Raw genomic sequence first — 21178 nt, forward strand, 5'->3', positions numbered from 1 at the left:
TATGAACAGACTCAACTATCTTGAGTTCCTATTGTACAAACTGAAGAAAAGCAGTGAGAGCTTGAATTTCAAATTTTGCTATTTGTTTTCATTACTATTTCATTTTATGTATAAGCTGCTTATAAGAGAGCTTATGACTGAGTTCAGTTTGGTGTTTATTTCCTCTCCCTATATAGAATGAATGTGACCATAACAGTTTTCCTGTAAGTTGATTTAATTATTTTCCCTCAGCATCTGTTGTTCCTGAGGATCCTGTGAAAAAGACAGAAGTGGAAGCCTTTGTCAGCTCTCTGCAATACAGACTGCAGAAAAGACCACCATGTTGTTACATCTTACTAATAATAATGGCTTTGTTATAAAATCCTTAAAACCAGCTGTCTCTATGTACCTTTATCTCTTTGCTCAGGAACTTTCATTATTTACCTTCTTCTCTTTTAAGACAAAAATGTGGCTGGTCTCTTTACACCTTTGAAATCTCATGATGTCCTGTTAGGTAACCTAGAAATAGAAGCATTTTTCACATAGTCCTGCTGGTATACTATTAATACAAAGTAGTTCTGAGGGTCTTTGTTCATCAGTTGCTTCAGTCTGCGCAGATCTCAGTAAAATATTTTCTGTCTTTACAGACTCCCAGCACCCTAAATAAATAAAATGCCAAGGTCAAGGACTAGCTAGACTGACAGCTCCACTGTGAAAAATGTATATTGTCACTGCTTGGCATATCATCAAAAATACTAGCAATTCTGAATAGGATGTAGAAAACTTCAGAATAAAGATGTTTATCCAGCAACACAGAGGAAATTTTAATTGAAAAATGGAAATTCTTTAGCCGCTATTACTTTAACTTATTCATACTTACCAAAACCTGAAAATTGCAAAATTTTCTATTAGAAACAGGCATTTTTAAAGCCAAGTGTGATGATTCCATAACATTTTTGTCTCGTTGGAATGTGCTGATTATAATAGTAATTTTAGAAAAAGATTTAACAAATAAATAAAAGTATTCAAAAATCTAGCCTGTTTACTTCATTACAGCCACTCTCTAGCATGCAGCCATCATGAGCTTTAGTCCATTCTCTGCTCTCTGTAGCTTTACTTTGTAATTTTAGGTCTTTGGTCATACAATGTCAAGCTTTATTCCACATTCATAAAATAAAGAAGTCTGTATATTTTGCTTGATTAATTCTAATGGAGACTGAGATACGCTTATGTTTTGTAGCTTTCAGAAGCTAGGGTTTTTGGGGGAAAAAGAAATATAAAAATGTCTTAAAACTTTTGGTGCACAATTTAGAAAGTGAACTTACTTTTTTGAAGTAAGATTTCTTCCACATTTACAGAACATGCTTAGTATCTAATTTCAGTGTTTGATATATGTCTGTATATATTTTAATCATAGTTATCCGAGTGTATTGAAGGATTCTAGGAGGATTTATTAAGAGATAACTAAGGGACTGAATATTATAATTTGCATGATTAGGGTAACATTGTTCTTTCTCCAGCTTCATTGATATTTCTAATGTTTCTTTTGTCCTTTAAGTCAGTAGTAAATTGCAGTCAATATACTTTTTCTGTGTAGTTACACTAACTCTGCCATCTCTATCAGACACATCTAATTGGATAAGCACTTCTAGTCCTTTTTGGCAAAGACTGAGTGTGTACTAGAGATCATTTTTCTTTGTTACTTTTCTTAATTTGAGGGCCATGCACCTTTTCTATTTGTGTATCCCAAAGTGCTCTTGTATATTCATGTTCAGAGTTTGTTCTGGGCCTGCATTCAAGGGTCTGAGATTTATCAAACCTAAATTTCAGATTGAAAGTAATGCTTTTAGTTGCTTAGTCTTGGTTGTGAACAGCGTGAGCTTTGGAAGTACTCTTCCTTTGTTCCAGTAAGAAGGAAAAACAGAGTAACTCCAGATCACGGGTGCTAACAGTCCTTGTATTAAAAAGCTGAGACAGTGATTTGTCAACAACCACATATTAAGAAACGTACAGCACCTTTTAACTGGAGTGAAGGAAGTCTGTGAATGAAGTGTCTGGAAAAACATGTCCTTAGTTTCAGAAAGGACAGTCACTTAGAAGAGACTTAACTGAAAAGTAAAATCACTAAATAGAGAATTAGTTCTGTTTCACTCAAACTGGGACAATTAGTCTAGGGAAACTGGTGCAGGTATGCTTGTCTTTTTTTTAGGGCATTCATAACAATGTATGTTTTAAATTCCATTCCCAGAAGTAAACCTCCAGCTTTCCAAGTTAATTTCAAATATATCTTTCAGTTATTGCACACGATGATTATACCTTTTTCCTTTCATTTATGGAAGCTGAAATTTTTTAATTTTTTAAAATAAATAAAGTAACTGTATTGGTACATTATAACATTCAACTAATACATAGATTATTGTTCTAACCATATACCATTAATCACTGCTTCCTGTAGATGTTGATTACCTTATCTATAATCTCTACTTTTTCTGTTGTTCTCTTTCCTATACTCTGTTTTGTGAATATACTGTTCAAACATTACCTTCAAACCAAGCCACTGAGTCCAAAGCATCAAGTAGATACTTTTAAAAGGGGCTTGGGTTTATGGACAATAGAGAAATTATGCATTTTTATAGTGGTATTCTTTTTGGAGATAGAGAGCAAGTTATCATAGTCTAACAAATACTGACATCTGTAAAACTGGGCTACAAGTTTGTTAAGACACAATATCCTAAAGTGATAATAAGACAACTTATAAGATAAACTACTAAACAAGTTCCTAGTGGAGTAGTTCAGAAAAAAAATCACAGTCTTTCACTTGGACAAGCACAGAGATTTTGTGTGTAATATGATTATGATGCTGAGGTGATTGTGGCTTAAAAAAATAGGAAGTTCTGCTTAAGCTTCTAGATTACGTGTAGCTCAGCAATGCTTATTGGACTGAGGACAGATGTTTGTTAAAAGCACACACGTGAAATTTGCATTTCTGAAATTTCTTCACAGTTTTACCTTATTTGATTTCAGATAACCATGCTTTTATTGAAATATAGCCTCTGCATTATTTTTGACGCTTTATAATATATGCAGAATGGTATACTTGGAAATGTTTTTGTTTTCTTCAAACACTACAAAGCAACTCATACAAACTTGATCAGCACACAGAACTTTCTGAGAGCATCCAAATGCTTCACAAGTATCTATTTGTTACTTGCAGGTTTTCCATCTTCAGTAATTTTTTAAAGCATTTGAGTTTGTTCAATTTTCCTGTATTTAAAAGCTTTAGTATGTGTTGCAAGATATTTGAATCAACTTCTGCTTTCTGCCAATTTTAAAAGCTGGGGTTTTTTCCCCGATAGCATCAATGGCAACATTTTATTTGCATATAGTAGTAAAATGCTTTCTCATACTTTACACATTGCTATGCATAAGGTCACCTGATGATAAATTGTAATAATAGATTTAAAGTAAAATATAATGGAAGTGAATCCTTAAAGTGTAGTTCTGTTTCTTTCTAAAGCCCTACAGTTTGTTTTTTAGCAAGCCAGAAGGATAGAAATCTTAGTTTTTAAGAAAAAGAGAGAATATTATAAACTGAATAGCAGCATGAGTTTGATTTTTCAGAAAACTACTACATTCTAAGGCTTTGTGTAAAATACAAATCATAGCAGCATGGCAACAGTACAAGGAAACAACAAAATCTGCAGAAAATTTAACTGAAAGAGCAGCTCTCTGGTTTTTTGCTCATCTTATAACTTGGTCAACACATTTTGGCTTCTCATAGTATTGGTAGTTTTCAGCTTGTTTCTTTTCTCTACGGATTTCATATGTGCATTTCAAACCAAGTAGGCATTTTTTTATACTTCCGTTTTCTGCTTTATCTTATTAATGAATATGGATTGTTTGCTGGAAGTGAATTTTATTCAGGAAGTTATTAATCTGTTCTGCAGTGAGAGAGGAAGTTTCTGTTAGTGACATTACACCACAGTTAGGCTATGAAAATCAAGGAAGTTGTATTCTACATTAACTGCAAAGTGAGACCAGCATATCATGCAGTGTCATTCGTGAGTTACCTGGTTCTGATTTCAGTGGTTTAGGGCTTTTTTAAAATTTTCATAGCTTTGCACGAATGTCTGTTGTTAACTGAAGACTTTGCAAACTTTTACTGGTTTTATGGCAACCTATATAAAACTTAGTGTTCTTTCTGGGTCAAATGTCATTAGAAAGCTCTAACATTCATGTAAGCTTAGTTATTATTTTCTGCTCCCAGTATCCTAGCAACTAGTAATTTAGCAGAAAAGATTGAAAGATGAAATAGGTTGCAGGTTAGTAATGATTAAAACAGGGAAATAGAGTAAAAGTTTGGGTAATTTTAGAAAATGTAATTCTTACAGGTTAGAAAATTGTAACTGTTTTTTCCATATACCAAAAATGGCTCAGGTTTAACTAAAGAATTCTGGAGAGAGAATTGGAGAGAGCTGTTTGATATCTAAACTGCCAAAGCCCTACTTGTACATAAAAGACAACAGATCTAAAATTGTTACCCACTGTCTGCTTATGTTTCATCTAAAGCTTCTGAAAAATCTTTTTTTTTCTTTTTTTTCATTCTTTGGTTTCATTTTATGAGTGATTTTTCTAATGCTGTTGAAACTGGTTATCTCCTTTGTTAAGTCATCTGTCACAGTGCCAGAATTAAGAATTTTGCCCATCATATTTTATATAAAGCACTGGGATTAAGTTGGCTTTTATACTTTAATTAAAAGGGGTTTTTTGCATAACTGAAAAACATTTTAGATGAGTGTTATTTTTATGTATTCAAAATATTTTGAATCCTATTTCAGGAGTTGAAGGGATACATTTTGCAGAAAGTAATGAAGCTATCTTAAAGTACAGATTCAGATTTACAAATGGTATTTGTAATCATAATGTATATGAGAGAGAACTTAAAAATTCTTCCCAGATGAACTGCCTGGATTGCAGGTAGATTTACCAAGTAATTACAAGCTCATCCAAAAGAGTTCAGTGCTACTGTGATGGTAGCTACAGAGATGAAGTTTTATTCTTTATTAAAGTTGATTAAAGTTTCACTATTGTCATCAGCAGGCACAGGATTTTACACAGGTCTATTACGGAAAGTGAAACTTGATCTAAATGTCTTAGAGATGAGATAGGTATAGGTGTTGTCTTTTTTTCTCAGGCATTGAAATTCCTTAAGTTACAAAACTATCTGTTAATCAGGCCAGGAATCCTTCTATTGAAAAGTGTACTTTCTGACTGTCTTTTGTTATTGTATATTTCGATTCCTGTCTGGAATGCCCAAAATATGAAACCAATATATTTCATGGGAACTTCCATTTAAAGTAAAATCACAGTAATTACATAAGATAATGCTGGTTTATGATTACTGGAAACAAAATGAATTGTTCTCGACTGATTAAACTTCTGCTCTGAGTAATGCATTGAAAGTAGAATTTCTTGTCACATTTCTGAAGTTAGCATTGAGTTTTACAGTCTGCGCAACAATTCTAATTTGAATGATCATTAAAACACACTTTATTTAGCTTTGGGTTTCTCTTATTTTCTTTTCTTTTTCAAAAGTGCAACGTGTCCAAGGTGTTACCATTAAGACCTGGGACAGAGTAAATTCTCAGTTGTGTTAGAAATTACAGACATGATCTTCAGCCTGTCAGATAGATTGTCAAGATAACTCTTGACCGTCTAAACCAGCATACTAATTTGTATCATTGTGATTTTTTTGTCCTCTATAAAACATTCTGAGAATTGACTAGTGAAGAGTTTAGGTTTCTAGGTGACTTTCTCAGGCTGTCTGTCCTTTTGAGAGAAGTTAGTTGGATTTGAAAAGTCTTCCACTGTCCTCAGAGAGTAATGTTTTTTTTGTAAGGTAATGAAGCATTATTTTTGAATTATGTAATTACTAGGAAGTCAAGCTGTTTCAAAAGGGAAAGATTTGATTCCTTTTAGTATAAATTAGTTGGTCTTATGGTAGCTGTTCCTAAGCTAGATTCTACAAAAAAATGCTAGTGGTGCTGTAATGTCACCTTTATGAATTCTGTAATGCATTGTTAATGTTCTGTCTTCCCTTAGTAATTGTTTCCTCTGTTATTTAAAAAATAAATACAAATGTGTGAATTCTTTTGTTACTTTCCCTCAAAATTTGATTTTGAGCTGAAGAGTGGACATATATTGTATGATCTTATTTATGAGGACATGAACAGAAAGTATAATTTTGTACTTGATATTTTCGTAGGTATAAGCCTATGCAGAAAGTGGAAGGAGTTGCAGATGGCTTCACAGGAAGTGGTCAGCAGACAGGCACATCTGTTGAACAAACTGTAATTGCTCAAAGTCAACATCATCAACAGTTTTTAGGTATGAAAGAAGTTTTTATACTGCTATATAAATAAATAAGGTGAACTTCATTGTAACTGTGAATATCAAGTCACATAAGTACAGTAATAGTTTCTAAAGTTATCATGCCCGCTTTAAAATCGTTGCAACAGAACAAAAAGTCACTTAAATTACATGTTCTTTATTGTGTGCTTTATGTAATATTTAATACACATTGTGTAGGTATAAAAGGAAAAAAATGCAAATTCTGTATTTTTGTGATATATTTAATATTCTATAAATCACTGTGCAGTTGCTGTGCAAAGTTATATTAGACATGAATATTGAAATTCCTACAATGAAACTTGTTCCCTGCATGTGCATTACAGTGCATTTCATTTAATAAAAAGGGGGGCAGTGGTGTTGCATTACTATTGCAGGTTAGCCATCCAGTGGGCTGTTTTGAAAGTGTGCTGTAGTGATGATGTAAGTGGAAAGAGCCAAATAGTTTCAACTAGAACCCCAAAGTTTGAGTTAAAAATGTCCAAGTTGTGGATTCCTTGATCCAGGTAAGCATGTATACTCAGTAATGAAAACAGATGGTAGTCTAGTTATTTGTTTATGTAGAAAGACTCTTTGGCTGTGTTATTTCAGAAGGTGTAGGTTTATTTGGTTGGGATTTTCAAGCACCAAATCCTTTGGCCTAACCTCACCGTCATTGAAATCACTGGGAACATAAAGATAGCATTAAAAAGTTTTGAATCTTCCTTTCCAGGTACCTTTCAGTCCAGCATTTCTCTCTTATGTGAACTTGTCTCTTGGAAAAAATTGTGACAAATAGTAAAAGCATGCATTGGCTCTACTTGAAAATCTAGTAAATTTCAAATACCTGGCTACATAGAAACTCTTCAGTTGAACAAGAAAAAGACAGTTCAAGGATTAATCTTTCATACACTGAGATAGAGGTTTTCCTTCTTCCTGTAATAATCTGAAAACGTGTGTTAGCTTTTCTACATAGGTGTAGTAAGTACATAACATATTCTTAATGTCTTTAAGAATAATTTCATATATTTGTTTACAAATTTAATATACAATAGATATGAAAGACTTTTCTCTTTGAACATTATGACCTTTTCAAATTTATTTCTTTTTATCATCCTTAATTTTTTTCTTAATCATACTGTAACTGGCACTGCTCATAATAGACCTCTTTCATTTTGTTGTCATGGAAACAGATGCATCTCGAGTACTTCCAGAGTTTGGAGAAGTTGAAATATCTTCTCTACCAGATGGTACTACCTTTGAGGACATCAAATCACTGCAGAGTCTTTATCGAGAGCACTGTGAGGTATTTCCTTCAAACTGTTCATTTTTTAAAGTTCACGATTGCTAGTGAAGGTCTGTATGAGAGAGTAATGCCAAATGTATTGCAGCCATGTTAGTGGTCTGTGACTTTCCTCCAAAATATTTTGCTTATTTCATTGGAAATGGTATTAGTAAAAAGGTGTGTTTTTTTTTCTGGAGGGTCCCCTTTACAGGGGGAAAAAAGTAATTTGTAATAGGTACTGAGAATGAAATGTAGCTATGTACATGTTATCAGTGTGTTAGAGAAAGTAGACTTCAGGTTGTACATGCAGATCTCTGATTTAGGCAATAGAGATTTAAGCCACATTTGATATTGAACAGTATGTCTTTTGAAATTATTTTGAAATTACTTTCAAACCTATACTGAATTATAAAAAATAAAAAAATGGCAGGTTTCCTTTGTGTTTGCAGTTGCATTGTGTATTTACTTTGGGTGAATTCCTCTGGTATGTTTACATAGGCCACACTTATTTCTGGAGGCTTCTGTGTACTTGCACTTGGCCTTACTCAAGTCTCTGTGCACACCAGTTTATATTGCTGTATAATTTATGTATATCAAAGGTATTAAAATAGATTGTTATTCGTAACTTGAGACATGTACCGTTTGTCTTTGCTTCACCACATGATGAAGGAAAAAAAAGCTATAGATCTAGTTGGAGTTGGGAGTGGGAGGAAGCAGGGTAGAAAGCAACCTGTACTTCTGTTTTATTTTCTCAGGCAATACTGGATGTTGTTGTGAATCTTCAGTTCAGCCTGATAGAAAAATTGTGGCAAACTTTCTGGCGCTATTCTCCCTCTGCTCCACCTGATGGCACTACTATTACTGAACCAAGGTCAGTAAATGTTTCTCTTCATTTACTGCTTCTCATGATAATATAACTCAAGTGACAAAAAATACCATACTAGTTTTACCTGCAAGTAATAATTGTTTTTCATATACTAACTTTTCAAATTAAATTTATGTTATCTGACATTTTTTTCAGTCTGAGTGTATGCCAGAAAGCATGATTGTGTCATCTGTTTTCTTCTTTGCTTGGACAGCTACAGTAAATGTGTCTTTTCCCAGTATTCTATCCAGTTCTTCTAAATTGAAAAGGTCATTCATACCTCTGCATAATTTATGAGCTGTAGCAGAGCTATGGAGACATTTTTTAAAGCCATTTCTGTCTGACACAATGCGTATAGAAGTTCTGTTGGGTGTAGTTGAGACATCTACAATACATTTTAACACCCATTGCAGGTTTTTTTCTGCTGTAAATGCATTAGCATTTGTTCACTTTCTACATTTTTTGCTACCAGCAATCTGAGTGAAATTGAAAGCCGACTTCCAAAAGCAAAGCTGATTACTCTGTGCAAAAATGAGGCTATTTTGAAATGGATGTGTAACTGTGACCATGTGATGTACCAGGCTTTGGTGGAGATTCTCATTCCTGATGTCCTTAGACCTATTCCTAGTAAGTTGAACACTTGAAACATTTTGTAAGGATTTTTGTGCATGCTTGTGTATGATGGTGGTGGTCTTGTGCCTCACAGGACAGCTCTTGGAGCAAGTTTGAAAGATAGGAAAGAATTATGTGTCATGTATCCTTAATTTTGTTGTGTAGGAAGTTGTGCTGAGAGTTGATGTATGCTTTGTATTTTAAAAGTAACTGAGGATTTTAGAGCGGTTGGAAGGTCTAGTTTCCAAGATAGAGTTTCATATTAAAGGTACATCTTTCTCCATATGTTATATTTTCAGATAAAAATATTTTCCTTTTACTCTGGGTCTAGACCAACTGGTAGACTTAGACATATGTCCTGTGGCCCTGAGCCAGTGTGCACTAATGTCAGTCAGTCCTTCCACTAAATTCAGTAGTCCTTCCACTAAATTCAGTAGTTTCTAGCTTAAACATTACATATTTATCTTTCATTAGTCTGAAAAAAAAAAAGTATATGACATTTATGATTCCATTTTTGGATAGTTAGTCTTCTGTTCCTTATTAGTGGCTAATGAAGTCAGTTTTAATGACTGTTAAGGCAATGAAAAATTAACTCAGAAATTTCTAGTCCAATTTATTATTTCAATCTACTGTTCTTTTTTCATACATCCTCCATGAAAGAGTTAGTAACTGTCTGGCCAATCAACCATTACCAGGAGTTAACTTGGTAACTCCAAGTACTCCAATGGTTAACTTTCTTGTCAAAGTTAATTTTACTAGAATCCATTGTTGCTTTAGCAGTGTATTTTTATGGCTATTTTTGGTAGAAAATGAAATTATGTGAAAAAATTTGAACTCTTTAATAAAGCATTCATTGTCTTGCATATGTTGTGGTAAATATTATGAAGAAATCATGTTAGCATCCCACTGTGAACCTCGTAACTCCTACACATTTCCATGAAAAAACAGTATTGACCTTATATAGTTGGATTAGTATTTATTAAAAAATCAGGACCTTAAGTAGCTTTGCTGCTAACAAAGCTATTTTTTCATGCTTTGAACACGTTTCTGCTGTATTGACTCCAGCAGTTAGGATATTACTTTGACTAATATCACAATTTAATAGGTTGAATTAAAACTCTCCCTTCCAAAAGCACATTATTTTCTGAATAAAAAGGTGGTGCAGATATGGTTTTTCATCAGATCTGCTTGTCACTTGCATCTTCTGCACAGCCTGGCAACCTTTAAAGAAGTTTTTATATGATAGCTCTGTACCTTGTGGTCTCTTCCTGCCTTGTTTCATAAGATACATTGGGCATTGCCAGTACAGCATTTCAAGAAAATGAGACACAATCATTTAATATCAATAACTGCAGGCATCAGGTCCTTTTCATGCTCCTTCTTTTCACTAGAATTACCAGTCATATTTGAATAATTATTACCTACTGTGTTTGACATTCCTGGTTTTGCAATGATTATCAGATTTCTTGGTGCAAACATATCATCTGATCACAGAACAAATTAATCCCAAGAGACTTCTGCCTCTATTTTGTTAACAGTCCAGTGGTTTTCTGCTCAAAAGTCCATCTACTGAGCTACCTTTGGAAGACAGCTAATCTGTTTTCATAGAATCATAGAATCATGGTTTTGGTTGGAAGGGGCCTTTAAAGATCATCTAGTCCAACTCCCTTGCCACGGACAGGGACATCTTCAACTAGATCAGGTTGCTGAAAGCCCTGTCCAACCTGACCTTGAATGTTTCCAGGGATGGGGCAGGCACAGCCTCTCTTGGCAAACTATTCCAGTGTTTCACTATCCCAAGTGTAAAAAAATTATTCCTTATATCTAGTCTGAATCTACCCTTTTTGAGTTTAAAACCATTACCCCTTGTCCTGTCACCCCAGGCCCTACTAGTTTGTCCCTGTCTTTCTTAAAAACCTGTTATGAGTACTGAAAGGCCACAGTAAGGTCTCCCCAGAGCCTTCTCTTCACCAGGCTGAATAACCCCAACTCTCTCAGCCTTTATTCACAGGAGAGGTGTTCCAGCCCTTTGATCATCTTTGTGGCCCTCCTCTGGACCCACTCCAACAGGCCCATGCCTTTCTTATTTCTATCTTTAGGACCAGTTAGCTGAATGGCGTTTTGTAGTCAGCTTTCCTGTAATGATGGTCTATACAAGTTCTCTCTTCACTGTTAAATATTTATTATTAGTGTTTTGACTCCTGCTTTTGAAATAACATATCTCCAACCATTACAAGAGACCAAGAGAAAGGCTTAAAAGTTGTGCTTAATGGTTGACTATGACAGTAATGAAGCTGGGTGAAGTAGACAAATTCATAATCTTTTGTGGGGAAACAGCAGTTTGGACTCTGTAGAAGGAAGGGGACTGTAAATACTTCATCAAAATCATGTCTGATATTTTTTTCCTGAATAAATAGTAAGATGCTCAGAACAGGAAAAAATACTGATTTGGAAAGTGCTTGAACTATAAGCATATGATTTTTTTAAGGTTTATCTTTCTTCATGTGTAGATTTTCAGTGTTTTTCTTCTAGAAAAGACTTGCAGTGCTACTCAACTATGTGATACATACTACTGGAGTAGAAAAAGATTCCCATTGAGGAAAAAATTTGTTTAGTTTTAAACTCTATGTTAAATTTGTCAACTGACATGTTTATCACTCAAAGAATGAATGAAGAATTGCTGTGTATGAAACAGCAAAATTCCTTTTCCTAAGAAAACTGAAATACTGTCCATTTAAGTCGGGAATAGAGACTGTAATTATCTAATGTCTTTGTCAGTAGATGAGAGCTATTATGTTTTCGAATGGAGTTTTTGGACTTTCACAAGTGACAGAATGGACAGTAACAAACTTGCCTGTGATTTAGTTTCTATTATAGGTGGAGAACTTACGCAAAAGGTATTTCCACATCACATTACACTTTCAAGCAGATGAAAATTTAAAGTATTGGAACAACTGTAAAATCGTGGTTTTGTGAGATTTGCATGTCAGAGGGTTTTCATCTGAGAACTCAAGTTTTTTAGGTACTTACCCAAATACAACTTTCTATTGGTAACTGCCATTGCAACATCATTTAGCATATGCCTGCTAACATTTCACCAACTCAGGCCATTTACTTTGTGTCACACTCCTTGTGATTCTTTGAAAGGGTTTGCTTGTTTTTCTATAGTAGGCAGATTAACTTAAAAGAAGGCTTTGAGGATCTATGTACTTAAGGTTTTGGTAATGGGTAGATGAGTACTTAAGGATGGAATGTTAGAAAAATTCTCTAATATGATATCTGCAAAGCTCATTAGAAATTAATGGTTGTTCTATACAATACTGATCCCTGATTATCTACTTTAGCTATTTTATTTCTTCAGAACTTAGAATTCTTTTTATGTGCTCTTCTTTCTTCCTAGTTAAAGGCCTTACTGAAGATGAATATATTTTTCTGTATTTATTTTTAAAGGAGATAAGCATTACAGTGATGCAAATAATTTTGTAATATATAGCTGGGTGAAGAAGAGTAATAAGCAAATTAGAAGTGGAAAAGCAGTCATATTTTCCTTAAATGTCCAATTATCATTCACACTGTATTTAAATTATTTCTTCTATTTTGCATTTTCTTATTTTATTGGTAAGGAAATTTGATGAAATACATAGTTAATTAGTAAATGTACAGAAATAATTTACAGAGCAGCACAAGTGAGCTAGATGATTGACAAGTTTGAAGAAAAGAGTTTGTTCTTCATTTGGGAACCTCAAAGGGGGAAAAAACGTGTTACCATAGAGTGTTTAGCTAATACAGATACCTTGTACAATCAAATTGTGTTCAGCTAAGTATCCAAATGTGTGGCCGGTTATATAAATTACCAATATGTGTTGTACTGTTTACCACTGCAGATTTGAAAATGTGAAAAAGATGTAATGAAGAATACATTTTAGTAAATTTACTTGCTAATAGAAAACTCTATTAAAAAAGAGGTGATCAGAAATTCAAATGGTAGAAGTGCCTTTCTCAAAGACAAGTTCTATCAGCATTAATTTCTTACACTACCAGAGTATTCAGACTTATAAACAGAATCCAGTAAATCTTTACTTGGACTGTTTCTTCTCACATGTAGATATAATAGTTTGAAAATAAATATGATTTCCTCGTTCTGCTTTTTTCCTCTTCACTTTTGTAGTTCCAACAATGCTCTACTAGTCTTTAGAAACCTGTAATGTTTTCTTTTTGTCTCCTCATTTTTGCAACTATTTCAGTGGATGCTATTATGTCAGTGAGCAAGTGATAAATATCAGAAAGTGTGATTTTGACTACTCAGAAGATAGGATTTTCTTTCTTCCACACACAGTTCCTTGGGAAATACTTCCTGTCCTCTTCCTCTGAAAAATTAAAACAAATTTTGAATAGTGCAGATTGCTGTAAGGGCTTCTTTAATTTCCCTCTTTCAGCCACCCAGCAGTTCTATGGGTCTCACAGTGAACAAAAAAGAAAGCACACAAAATACACAGCCATCTGAATAATCACACTTCTTGTCAGTGAAATGCACTCCTATATCTTGCTTAGTGATGATATCCTTAAGCGCTGCATGTAGGATTTTGTTCTTTAAAACTGAAGTAAGCTGCACCATGACATGGCTGGAGGTTACTTTGGCCTTATTTGAGGAAACTGTAGTATTGATATAACTGGAATATTTTCCAGAGTTTTGTTCCTTAAAAGAGGTGCTTAGATGCAATGGAAATCTGAAAGTTTGTGATGGAAATTTTAATCACAACAACTGCTGATGTTCTTCTATAGGAGTGCCCAAAAGAATACTGCAGAATACAACTTATTGAAAGATTGTCAGGTGAGGAATTCAGAACTGCATATTAAACCAAAACTGCAATCATTATTACATAATCTGTATCTGAATGAGACATGGTGAACCTAGACTGCAGTTGTATTTTAGTAAGTAAAAGCAGCAGACCTGAATGTTGAGTAATTAAGTACTGAGGATGCAAAACATTTGAAGATAGGTATTTTGCTTTCTTTTAATTCTGTTTTTATTCTTTAATGCACAGGTGCCTTGACCCAAGCCATTCGCAATTTTGCAAAAAGCCTTGAAGGCTGGCTTTCAAATGCTATGAACAATATTCCACAGAGGATGATACAAACCAAGGTAGACAAGACTGTTGCAGTATTATTGTTGCAATGGCAAACCAATGGCAATGATGCTTTTAGATGCTACTAAAATCAGTAGCATTTTAGCTTCATTGCTAAATTTTGTGTTTAGCATCAAGCATCAGATAATGCGAGAGGAAATAACTTCATTTGGTCAAAAAAATATAAGGAAAACGTTATTTGATCTTCTACATGGATGTAATTCACATATGAGGGCTCATTAATGGTGAATATTAAAGTGAAAGTAAAGACACAGTCTGTAGAATTAATCTACAGGTAAAGAGTACGATATTTAAAAATAAATTAATTTATTCTTAGGTTGCCGCTGTAAGTGCCTTTGCCCAGACTCTGCGAAGATATACATCTCTTAATCACCTGGCTCAAGCAGCTCGTGCTGTGCTTCAAAATACTTCTCAAATCAACCAGATGCTCAATGATCTTAACCGTGTTGATTTTGCCAATGTTCAGGTAAAATGTAGCTTTAAATAACAGGCTTTTGTGTTATTACCTCTATGATTTTGACCTTTATTGCTAGCTGTCATTACTCTATGAATAAAAGTGAACTGAGAACATTTTGCTGATTCATATATGAAGTGATTCAGTCTAAATGTGAGAGTTTGCACCATAGGAGTAAAAGCTCGGAACCATTATCTGTTTCCATTTACTATCTTGAAGTGCACATATTCTTCCAACTTCTATGCAAACATAAAGCAAATACATTCTTAGAATGGGTACCACGAGTGATGTCTTAGTAACAGCATAAATGATACCTTATAATTAGATCTCAGATAGTAGTGTAGCTTCTGAATGTCTTTAAAAGCTATTAAATACACAACATTGTTTTTAGTAGAGGCTGTTTCTTTAATTCAAATACAATGCCATTAGTGTACTTTTTCTTAGTCTATGCTTAAATGTACAAGATCTCCTGAGTAATTGATTATATCAATACAGATTCTAGGCAGTTGCCAGTTAGCTATAGAATGTAAGTTTATCTTTTCACTAAGCTTAATGAGCCCCAAGTTTCTGCTCCTCTGAGGAAAAGCATTTTTTTTCCTTTTGTTCAGCAAAGTGAAATGTTCCAGATTACTAGTACTTCTGTGTTTGCCTCTTCTCTTTGTTAACTAATGTTTTAACATACTTGTTAATAAACTGAGCAAAAGTCAGACAAGACTACTTGACCAAAGATACAGCATATTAAGTATTGTAATATGTTAACATGGATACAGAGTCTGTGAATCTTGAGGTGTTACCTAGGCACATGATACATAGAGTTTAAGGACATGGCTTGCAATTAGTGAGTCTTTTTTTTTGTCTTTTCATTTCTGAATTGACCAGCTAGCCTTATTTAAACTTGACAACACTGACTAAATTACTTATTATTGTATGCAGAATGTGTTTCTCTATTTGCATGCAGTTTATGTTGTACTTTAACTAACGTGTAATCTATTACTGCCTACAATCAGCAAACAAAACAATCCTTTGTTATGCACAAAGCTTTCTTTTATAAGATTATAAAACAGAAATTCTTTAAGCTTAAATTCTTCAGAACAGAAGAAACCTTGCCCTTGATGTCTTGCTACTTTATTACTTTAGCCCCCATTTAATTGTTCTTTCTGCTTGCACTGCCTGTAGTCCCACAAAAACTGACAAGTCCCAAATATTTCAGTAGAAGAATGATGAATGAGGAAAGTAGAAGCATTTTTTGAAAATTAATATGGAAAACTGCAACATACTTGTGTCATTTCCATTGTTCATCCTAATTTCTTTATTTGATTTCTGGTCTTGTATGTTACGCTTTTTCTACCCATTTGCTTTCAATAAAATTGTGATAGACGTTAAAAAAAGCCCTATTTCTTAGTTTTTCTAATAAGTGAATTGAATCCATTGAATTCCTTAATCTTTGAGAAAGAATTACCCTCTGTGCTTTGGCTTATGTATTGTTAATTCAAGAGTTGCCATGTGCTGTAACAGGAGCAGGCTTCCTGGGTGTGCCAGTGTGATGACAACATGGTTCAGAGACTAGAAGCAGATTTCAAGATGACTCTTCAACAGCAGAGCACTCTGGAACAGTGGGCTGCCTGGCTTGATAACGTAATGATGCAAGCATTGAAACCATATGAAGGAAGACCCAGCTTTCCTAAAGCAGCACGGCAATTTCTGTTAAAATGGTCTTTCTACAGGTAGTATTTTATAGACTTCTAAAACATTCTAACTATTCTATTATTTGCTGAATTGTTGACTGTAGTAAAGTTGACTGATGTAATGTCAAACAGTGGCTCACTAAGTCATGAAAAATATGGGGTTTTTTTCAAAAATTATTGTTTTTAGCCTTGAACTCAGGGCTATTTGCAAATTGACAGGGACTTAAATAAATGATCCTTGTTTAATGTTTTAAAGCCCAAATGATTGCAGGAGGAATTTTGTCCTGAGTTAGAAACTAAATATGAAATTCTGGAGTTGAGTAACTACACAATTACCAAGCAACTGTTTTTAATATTATTTATTTTAAAACTACGCTATCTATGTTTATTATATAAGCATGACAAAACGTGGTTTTAATGTGTAAAAAGAACATTAAGAGAAGTATTCCATGTTAGCTGCTTATTGAAACAGTTATTAGAGTAATCCTCGTTCTTTGAAAATAACTGTAGCAATTACTTGCTGAAGATACCAGAATTTGTCAATGTAATATGTATACACAAGCCTATATATTTAAATTTTAAGTTTGAATGTTTAAAAGCATGGCAATTAAAACCTTTGTATTGGGAAGGTGGACACAACAGACACTATTTAAGCATTAGTTTGTAAAAATAAAATAGTTTTCATACCATTTTAGTTGTTTATGTTTTCAACAAAGTTTTCTTTCAAGTTAGGCTTTACACATGCTTAAGTATTGGTAGTTGTGCATAGATGCAAACGAAGACTGAAACCAAAACAATCAGGTTATTTCTTATTTAATCTGGTGTCAAACACGCCTTCAGAGAAAGGAGAGAAGCAAATGATTGCCTTTCCTGGACATCTCTTTCTGAAGAAGCCATAAATCAGACATTTGTGGATAATGTTACTTTTGAGAATACTGGTTTTGAGGTGAAATGTCTACATGGATAAGTGTTAAAATGACCATGACATATAATAGATAAATTTATATATTTTTCTATTTTTGAATAGTTCGATGGTGATTCGAGATTTAACCTTGCGAAGTGCTGCTAGCTTTGGCTCTTTTCATCTGATCCGCTTGCTTTATGATGAATACATGTTTTACTTAGTAGAACATCGTGTTGCTCAGGCAACAGGAGAGACACCTATTGCAGTTATGGGAGAGGTAAGATAATATGTAAGAGATTAGATTGATAGATGTAGTGATGAATTTGGGTATGTGTCTTTGCAAATTTTTAAACATTTATGTGGAGCTGCAGTATGTTCTGCAATATAACTGTAGATTGGGTTACAAATACATGCAACAGTTTCAAACATGTTTCAGTGGTTGATTGTCAGAGTACTAAAATCACATTGAATTCTAACAACAAATTATTTCCAGATGAGCTTGCTTTACAAATCTGCATGCGGATGCATGTGTACAGTTTGAAAAATGTGCCATTTTTGCGAACTGAATATTTTATGTGAAAATAAAAAAAACAACAGAGTAATAGCAAAGTGTTGCTTACATGGATCTGTATACTTATATTTGCACACGTTTTGAATTCTCACACAAATGTTAACACAAGTGAGCTGGGTAACCCCACTGACTTGAGAAGGATGTCTTAAATGCATAATTTTGGCTTTTACAGGACCGTTCACATGCATGTAATAATACCAGAACATACATAGAGGTTTGCAACGCAGTTGATTTTCATACATGTGTTTAAAAAATTATTGGTTTAAAAACCAGAACAAGAATCTCGATTCATAATCGGTATTTTATATTTGTCTATGGCATCTACAAGGCAAACTGTGTCTCTTCCCTCTTTTTCCAGTAGTTCATCTGACCTTTTATTTTGAGTGAGTCAGTGAGGAATGCATGAGTTGTCATTAAATAATTGCTCTGCAAAAGTGCTGGAAAATGGATATATTTGAAAGTATACTAGATAGTTAATGGGACATATTTGTTACATTTTCACACTCAGGAGTCACTGTATCATATTATATGTAACTAAAAATTGGCAAGTAATTTTGTAAGTTTATTTGCCATCAGGTATGAGTCTTCCCTCAAGATATATTGATCGGCTCATTAAATATTCTAAGTAGATGCTATACTTTCAAGAGAAATTGGAAATGTCTCAGCCTTATTTGTCCAATGATTTTATGTGACATGTTTCAGAAAAACTAAGTGACAATGTTTCTGCTTAGTGACCCACCAACAGTATATTTGCTTATTCTCAGCCTTGTATTTGCAGTAAGTTAATACACAAGTATACAGTTACTACATTCTTGCCTTCTTAATGGACATTGTATATGTCAGACACAAATGTAGTGTAGGGTCTTCTAAAAAATGTATGGAAACTGAAGATGGAGATACTACCAAGAAGTAAGTAAACCAGAGGAGAGGATCAGAATAGTATGTTTATGTTTCTTTGTCTTCAATGACTGTGACTGCAATAAATTAGGAAATCTGAGACTATGGTCTGACAAACAGTGTAAAACAGTATAAGCTGGTGTTGCAGCTGAGAAAAGCATTCTCATTTTTCTCCCTTCATCTTCTCCCAGCTTTGGACACAGGTATTGGCAAAATTCTTCTGAAAAAGACTGGTATCATCATTTATGGTTAGAAATTTATTTATCTAAATAATGTACTCCTTCCTTTTGAGATTCATTGATGCACTTTGCTCTGCCAATTCTTATTTAAGTGAAACTTAGAGGATCCAGGGAGGGAAAGGAAGGTTGTACATCTAGCTTGTGAGAAACTTTTTTAAAAGGTCTTTTTTGATGTAAGCAAATTGGTTACCATACTGTAAACCCTTTCTCAGCAGTGCCTTTCTTCTACCTTACAGGTAGACTTGCGACACTGTAACACACTTTCATTTTTGTTCCAGCACAATTAAAGTTTTCTCTGGTAAATTTTAAAAAGAGTTTTTTGTTAAAATATCAGCAGTTCGGAATGGATGTCCGTCATAATTTATGACTTTATACAAGACAGATAAAGCTCACTTCAAGCAACAAAGGCTGAGATGAAGTAATCTTAACAAAGTTTATACTTCTCTATTTTAATTTTTGAGGGTTTACTTAGTGATAATTGTCTTAATAAGCACAAGGCTAGGGTGGAATGGAAAATTAATTGCTCTACTATGGATGTGACTGCAGCCAAGATCATGTGTTTGACTGCTACCATCCAACCAGTGGAGCACAGATCTGCTCCATCACAGATGCTCTAAGTTCACACTTGCTTAAGACCGTGTCCAGTTTTTTAATTGTTTATTTTGCAGTTTGGTGATTTAAATGCTGTGTCCCCTGGAAATTTGGATAAAGGTAAGCATTTTAATCTCTACAGTGTATACAGCTGTATAAAGCTATTGTGTCTCTTTGAGCAAAGTATGTCCTTATGTTTTAAAAATACTGTAAAACAGAATTGAGAGCTGTATTATGCTTTAAAGTGCATGTGTATGTTATACGGATAAGTTAATATAATATATGGATACAGTAAGCTAGCTAAATAATATGCAGCATGTAATAATGACTAGAATGTTGTAGGTTAGTTTTAAAATAAGCATATATTTTAAATATGTTTATTATTGACACAATAAATATTCCAATTTTTACATAGAATTTAGTTGTATCTTATAGGACAGAGGAGGGTAACAGCTGTGGGAAGATAGACAGGAGTATGCTTATGTATGTTTATCTGTAGTACATGTTTTTCTAAGTGAAAAAAGTGTGCAAGTAACCTCTTCATGCCATATTTTGACATACATTCTTATATTCACTAGTTGAGTGATGTGAGGTCCAGTCATCCCAAATCACTCGACTAGTCAGTATAAGAATGTACATCAAAATTTGTGGTCAAGTTACCCCAAATCTCTTCACCTCATTTTCCCTATCTGTAACTAAGAGTTATGACTCATGTTCCTCGTGTCTTATAGATGAGAGGCATCTTGGAATATGAAGTTAGCATTGCTTGTTAGAAATTGCTTTTGAGATTGCAGTTGTTTTTTCCACATACAGTTTGTAACTCAAGTGGTCAAAGCTGAGAATCTGCTAACCTATTTGAGATAATCATTGACTTTTTCCGTTAGAACTTCAAATTTACACTTTGTGCTTTACCATATTACTAGGTTTCCCTGTATTTTTGTATTTCAATTATTTGCTAAATAAAGGCCCTTTTGTTAGATTTTTTTTCCCTTCATGCTAGTTTCATGGTGGTTTGTTTGTGCAGATGAGGGCAGCGAAATTGAAAGTGAAATAGATGAAGAGCTGGATGAAAATGGAGAGCCACAAGCCAAACGAGAGAAAACAGAGCTAAACCAGGCATTCCAGGTGGGCTGCATGCAGCCAGTGCTTGAGAGTGGAGTACAGCAGAACCTCCTGAACCCAATTCATAATGAGCACATTGTTGCAACTACTCAGACTATCAGACAATGCAGTGCTACTGGAAATACATACACTGCAGTCTAATATGAAACCTCTCCCCCACTAACACACACACCATTATATTAGCCCTTTGAGTTTAATATTAAAAAAAAAAAAGAGAATAAGTCTGAAAGTTGACTGTTGTCAAATTTTAGCTGTGTTGAACGTTATTTTATTGGAGTTGTCAAATGGAATGGGTGTATGTATTTTGCCAGATCTGTTTTCAAAAAGAGATTTTTTTGTAAACAGAATCATTTTACATTGGCTGCTCAATATGAAGAGTTTTCTTAGTATCAAATGCAAGGAAGACTTTTTGCAAAGCTTAATGTTAATGTTTTTGTCCT

The 21178-nt window shown here is 34.0% G+C and overlaps 1 protein-coding gene across 1 annotated transcript in view; it reads left to right on the forward strand.

Moving 5' to 3' along the window:
• RFX3 (regulatory factor X, 3 (influences HLA class II expression)) overlaps positions 1 to 20937 on the forward strand; it is a gene marked incomplete at its 5' end in the record, with an annotated part of 35027 nt that extends 14090 nt beyond the window's left edge. The window contains 10 exons of the mRNA XM_010180868.1: positions 6245 to 6366; positions 7560 to 7672; positions 8407 to 8522; positions 8989 to 9143; positions 14174 to 14271; positions 14592 to 14741; positions 16245 to 16453; positions 17442 to 17595; positions 19694 to 19736; positions 20641 to 20937. Of these exons, the coding sequence (XP_010179170.1) occupies positions 6245 to 6366; positions 7560 to 7672; positions 8407 to 8522; positions 8989 to 9143; positions 14174 to 14271; positions 14592 to 14741; positions 16245 to 16453; positions 17442 to 17595; positions 19694 to 19736; positions 20641 to 20879 (1399 nt within the window). The remainder of the gene's footprint in view (positions 1 to 6244; positions 6367 to 7559; positions 7673 to 8406; positions 8523 to 8988; positions 9144 to 14173; positions 14272 to 14591; positions 14742 to 16244; positions 16454 to 17441; positions 17596 to 19693; positions 19737 to 20640) is intronic.
• Between the last annotated feature and the right edge of the window lie 241 nt (positions 20938 to 21178).

The sequence above is a fragment of the Mesitornis unicolor genome, unplaced genomic scaffold (assembly GCF_000695765.1).
Source record: "Mesitornis unicolor isolate BGI_N332 unplaced genomic scaffold, ASM69576v1 scaffold8043, whole genome shotgun sequence".
NCBI lineage: Eukaryota > Metazoa > Chordata > Aves > Mesitornithiformes > Mesitornithidae > Mesitornis > Mesitornis unicolor.